Below are 6,000 nucleotides of genomic sequence, written 5' to 3'. Positions count from 1 at the left end.
GTATTGGCAACGTCTCTGTTTGTAATAACCACATGGAGGGAATAAAGTGAGGTGTGCTGATCCTTGTTACCTAGTACACTTTCTCCCATCACTTCCAATCCATTGTGCTTATATATTTATGTAATCCAAATTCTCCTGTCCCTACCACCAGAATGTTAAACAGTCTGAAATGGCCAGTGCACTTCATTTCCAGCCCCTGCCCATGCACCCACTCGCATGGGGTCACAGTGTGCCCATGGAAGTTGTGCAGCTACGTGAAGCATCTTTTTCTGCCATCACCGCCTGAAGAAGACAACTGAAGTTGCTCCAGTGCAGTTTGATTTCGATCTTATTTCATTTGATTTCCCCCTTCCCCCCCCCAACGTGTACAGTAACTATACAGAGATGACTGCAGACTTGTATATAGTTTTTGGATTCAGTAGCACAGAGAGGCTAGGAATTGTCACAGATCTGATCTCCTGATCTCCTTTGCTTTGTAAACTTATAAAGGGGGGAAGGGGGTAGTTAATGTTTACAGAACTTTAAAATCCCTCTGAACTCTTGCTAGTATGGGCGGTGGGGTTAAAAAGAGAGAACTTAAATAAAAACCTGGTTGTATTATACCTGAGCCCACATTGTTTGCTTTTGTCAAAGCCAGCTTTGGCAATGTTTCCTGATGCTAAAATAGACCTGAAGGCTCGACCCATACCTGTTTTGTCAAGTAACAATCAAGTGTGCAAGACATGGAAGAACAGCAACAGCTTTATTTCATACTGCTAGAGGAATGTTGGTGATTTTTCTACTTGATCATTTTCGAGGTGGGAATAAACATCAATTGAGATTGGAAATGCTTGACAAATCTTCACTCCTCCCTTCTCCCATCTGCAAACACATACCCATTCATGCCTCTGCCTTGTTTATGCAAGCAGACCCAAGCCTGGCCCGTTCTTTAAACACTGTAAACATCTTTAAAAAGAGACCATAATAAGCCCAATGTGAACAAAACAGCAAGTACTATACCAATCCTAACATGATTTCTTTCTCTTTTTTTTAGCAAACCAAAGAGATGGCTTTCTAACCCAAGCCTAGAATACTCTGTCCTTTGGGGACAGAGGAGATTTTATGCAGCTCTTAAATATAGACATAACCAGCTTCTTGTTTTGCACTTTTTCCATACTGGTTTTCATTGCCTGTTCTGTCATGTCAAAAGAATTCCACTGAAGCAAAATATGAATTGAGGGGGGTAATTGATGACTCAAACCCAATGAAATTGGCTACTGCATGTCAAACTACTATAAGGATTTAGACTCTTCCTTCTGTGGGTTTCTCTCTACTCCCCGCAGTGGGCTTCTTAATTTGAAAGATCTGGCTGACTTCTTTCTGAGGGAGCCTTAATCATCTATTCTTTTCAGCTTTGGAGAGCAATTGAATGAAGGGTTTGGGGTTTTTTTTGTTGTAATGTAACTCTATGCAGCCTTGTTCTTGTGGCAGTGTTTTGTTTTAATTGCTTGTAATGCAGTCACATAGGCAGAGCTTCATGTGGTAAATACTTTAAACAAATGAACTGTGAGCAGCTCCTTGTGTGAGCTGGACAGATCTTAATCACCCAGTGCAGCCCACCTCTTTGGGGAGTCTCCACTGGTGTGATTAAAATCCCTCCAGATACGCAGCTGTTCCCACAATCAGTGTTACACATGAAGCTTCCCCTGTGTAACTGCATTACAGGCAGTTCTTCAGGGATCTTTACATGTATGAATAGGCTTAAGTAGCTTTCATGGAAAATTCTTAGCCTGTGGAAAATTCCTATGAATGTTAAGTGGTTTGGTAGGATTATTACGTATTGCCCCCTGTACAGAAATTGCTCGCACACATCCACACAGGTGACATGTTGGGATGGCACCAGAATAGACACATGGCTCTAATAGGACTCGTTTAAAAATATTGTCTGGCTACAAAAAAGAGCTTTTGGGATGGTCTGGATCATCTGTCTTTATTTCCTAACATAAATATTAGTGGAGGTCTTGTCCACTAAGGATGTATATGGGTCCATACAGGTGACCATTTACCTGTGGGGTTACAGATGACCATTTACTCATGGATAATTTTAATTGCAGTGTGTATGTAGCCACTTGCTTAAGCTAGCCATCTGTCTTGTCTTGCCAAGTGATGAGGGTGGGGCGAGGGGGAGTCCTTTACTTATAGTTCTACACCTGATCATAAATCCAGGGAAAGATTATTCTTCTCCCGTGTCAGAACAATACAGATGATCAGTTTACCAAATGGTCACATGTATATCATGATAAGCTACTCTAGGAAGAGGTAATTTGTGTTCACCCATATGGTTTGTTCTGCTGAGTGGCAAAGAGAATCTTACCACATTTTTGCAGCTGATTGGGGCGAATGTAGGTGGCCATTTGCTTAATGGTAATTTACAATGCTATGCATATAATCCCTTGGCAAGCCAATCATTTGTAGTATCCTGCCAGTGGTGAGACACGTATTGTACCATTGCTTGCCTGGTATTTTGATCAAGTACAGAACTGTGATCAGATTTTGCTTCACTTGGCAATACATGTGACCAATTTACATGCACACCATGGTAAGATACCACTTGGCCATCTGTGTGTTCCCACGGATAGCTGTCTTTGCTCCTACTGTGTCTTTGAATTGGGGAGTACAATGAAGAACATTGTGATATTCCTGCGAATCCTTTAGAGTTGGAGTTCTGTGTGTGGAAATGAAACTGACCTTGGAAATCAGGTACTGGGTCCTCTCCACATTTTAAGCAAGTACTGTTCCAGTGAATTTGGTCTGCAGAGTTGGGTAAAGATTCTTACAGCTTCTATCTATTTTGTAGCACATCTTAGAATTGCACGCACGTGATCGTATGACACAGTGCAATGCTTTTGGTTAAATAGGTTCAGGTGTATAATTCTTGTGTCAGAAAACAAGGCGACTGTGCACACAATCTGAATGCTGGCAGGTGGGGGCGGGGCGAAGGCAGGATCCATCTCAGCTTCCCAGATGATCCATTGAATGCTGCTAGGAGCGCCGCTTGCACTCCCAGACGATCCATGCTGCTCTAAGCAGTGTGGATCTCCAGATGCCAGGATGATATGTCCTGGCCTTAGAATATTCCACAATGCCCTGCACAATGAGCATGGGGCATTGGGGGATACCCCCATGAGTCGAGCACTCTAGGCCCCCAACTCTGTGTGCTCAGACGGCTTGCAGCCTGAATGCACCCACGATCCCAGCGCCCGCACACAACCTTGGCTAAAGTAGGGTTAGGCGGGCAGTCAGCGCGGGGATCCGCATGGATCCTGGTACTGCACACGAGCAACCTAACCCATGCCTTAGCCTGGGTTATTCTGCTTGTGTGAATATGTTTAGTGTGTGATAGTTGAAGAGAGGGCCACGGGTCGTCATCACTTCACCAAATGCACGCAGTTACTACAGCCTTTCACTGCAAGTTTTCTTTATATCAAGTACAACCAGTGGATTCATATTGGAGATAAATATCATGAACGCGAACTTTTTAAAAAGCTAACCTAGTTAGCATTTATTCTTTTGAAAATAGTTTTCCACATTAATAAACCAGATATAGTTCACAATAGCGGCTGACATCTTAATGAGGCATGTGCATTGGTAGGTTCTGTAGGGACGCAGCAGGAACCCTGACACATCTCTCCCAGCCTGGCTGCCGATGTGCTGTTGCTCCAAAGCCCTTCCGAGTTCAGTGCTGCACATGCTCCAGGAGTAAGAGCAGAAACACATCGCTAATCTTCCAGAGGGGGCTTTTGTGCAACAGTGTGAATGCAAGAAGGCAGTTATGCGAGGGCTCCTGCTGCATCCCTGCAGACCCCACAAACGTCAGCCAGAGTCTCTAAAGTGCCATTTAGAACCAACAATTGTGGGTGTGTTCTGCAGTAGTGTCTCTAAACTGCCATTTCAAGCCAACCCACGCTTTCAAAACCATTTACATTGCAGGAAGGTAAAGTTACGGTATGGTATACTTTTGAAACTATATATATTTATTAAAAATGGAAGCAGTCCTGACTATGGGGTTGCACACACCAGCAGGGAAAGCCATCTGATCCCCCCCCCCCGCCTTCCCTTTAAAACAGCACAAGCACATTGCATTTTATTTATTTATTTATTTGTCCGATTTGTCCACTGCCCCAAACTTTCTTCTCTGGGTGGTTAACAATAACATAAAACAAGCTAAAACATACACAAAAATCTTAAAACAATAGTCTGGGAAACATACCAGCAGGGATTTGAACCGGCAACCTCATGCTTGCTAGGCAAGTCATTTCCCGCTGCACCATGGCTTCAGTTAAAATTAGACAATTTAAAAGTCAAAATGATTAAAATTGAAAAAGCTGAAAAAGCTTGGGTGAAGAGGTGGGTTTTCGAGTGCTTTTTTATAATTGCCAGAGATGTAAAGTCTGAGAAATGTGTTCGTTGCTGGTGAGATTTTCAAAATGCCCAACTGAACTGGAACTGTTTACCTAATGCCTTGGGATCACGTGTCATTTGGATTCTGTGGTGATCTGTCTCTAGGACTCTGCCTTCTTCCTCGGTGGGAATCAATGGCACTTCTGAGTGAGTGTGTTTTAAAACTGAAGTATCAGTTTCTCAAGGCAACTGTGAATGATGGAAAAATCATTCAAATCACCCTCTTTCCATTTGTCTGGCTGAAGAACCGGTTTGGTTTGGTTCTCCCCACCATGTTAGGCGTATTTAATAAATTGGGATTTGAGAAAAGGGAGTGAATATGAATATCTTGTTGTTTTCTACCCAATCTGTCTTGATAGTATGATATTCAATCAGATGCTTCTGATGTCTAAACTCCTCAAGGATCTGTGGATGTCACTTATTTCACAAGTACATATTGGCTTGAAGGTGGCCACTTCATACTCACAGGATGCATGGTACAGTCTATCCAAATATATGCCTGCTTTTGGTTTAGCATTTTTAATAAATGCTCTTATTCACCACTGTCCTTAAGATAGGGTGACGTTAGATGTGTACTCCAGTTGTTAGAAACTCGGTGCAGTCCTGTGGCGCCTTTTGGGTTTTGCAGCTAACTGCCTGAGGGTGTGTGCACTGCTCTGGTGGGGAGAGTTGATTTTCAAGGGGCCAACTGTAGAACTAGAGGGGTGGGGGAGTAAGACAAAATTGGATGGAGGTGGAGCAGCCTTTTGGCTTGAGGAGGTAGGTCTGTCTGAATCAGATAGGTGTGTGTGTGTGAGAGAGACACAGACAGACAGACAGACAGACTGGAGAGTGTTGGCAACTTTGTGGGGTGGGTGGGTGGGTGGGTGTGTACATGTGAGTGAAGAGGCTGGAGAGCTGATTAGACAAGGTTTTCATTTAGCCTCAGAAAGCTGCTTCCTCATGAAAGCTTGAGAAAGTTTGAACATTCCCAAAGGCATCTCACTTCCTGAAGAAGGCAATGCCCCACATCAAGGTCCTGCGTCTCATCCTGCTGACACTGTCTGGAATCCTGGTCCCTTTGGTGAAAACCGGTAAGTTGAATTTCTTCTCTGGTGATACTTTTTATTGTAGTTCTTTATGATGATTTTTTCACTTTTTGCGAACTGCCTTGGTTGCCCTACTTGGGTAGAAAGGTGACGTGTCACTTTCAAAACATCAAATTTATTTTTATCCTACTGCTTCATCCCAAAGAGTTTGTTCGTGTATTCTCTCTCTCTCTCTCTCTCTCTCTCCCCCCCCCATATATATTATTATGATTTTAAGTAGGGTTCTCTATCATTAAGATTTCAGTTTGCAAATCAGTGTAAGACATGATAGATTAGCAGCAATTAAAACAGAACATGCAACACAGATTAAATGCTCTAAAAGGCCTGGGTGAATAAAAAGGTTTTCACTGACACCAATAAGACATCAAGCTCCATGCCAGGTGAGCCTCCATGAAGTGAGCAATCTTAAAGCTGTGGTCAACAGACAATCTTCTTCGCTTTTCCTCCCCTTGTTCCTCCACAACATTCAGCA

General features: G+C 43.1%; 1 protein-coding gene across 2 annotated transcripts in view; it reads left to right on the top strand.

Moving 5' to 3' along the window:
• Positions 1-4,500: 4,500 nt before the first annotated feature.
• Positions 4,501-6,000, top strand: part of SNORC (secondary ossification center associated regulator of chondrocyte maturation) — a 36,342-nt gene continuing 34,842 nt past the window's right edge. Inside the window, exons 1-2 of one of the 2 annotated variants that reach the window (XM_053305261.1) lie at positions 4,501-4,587; positions 5,363-5,513. In XM_053305261.1, the coding sequence (XP_053161236.1) occupies positions 5,441-5,513 (73 nt within the window). In that variant the 5' untranslated portion in view covers positions 4,501-4,587; positions 5,363-5,440. Of the gene's footprint in view, positions 4,588-4,800; positions 4,917-5,362; positions 5,514-6,000 lie in introns of those variants that run through there. The other variant, XM_053305262.1, reaches the window with a different exon arrangement.

The sequence above is a fragment of the Hemicordylus capensis genome, chromosome 3 (assembly GCF_027244095.1).
Source record: "Hemicordylus capensis ecotype Gifberg chromosome 3, rHemCap1.1.pri, whole genome shotgun sequence".
Classification (NCBI taxonomy): Eukaryota; Metazoa; Chordata; class Lepidosauria; order Squamata; family Cordylidae; genus Hemicordylus; species Hemicordylus capensis.
The sequence above is the reverse complement of the archived record's forward strand: the minus strand, read 5'-3'. Positions and strand labels throughout refer to the sequence as shown.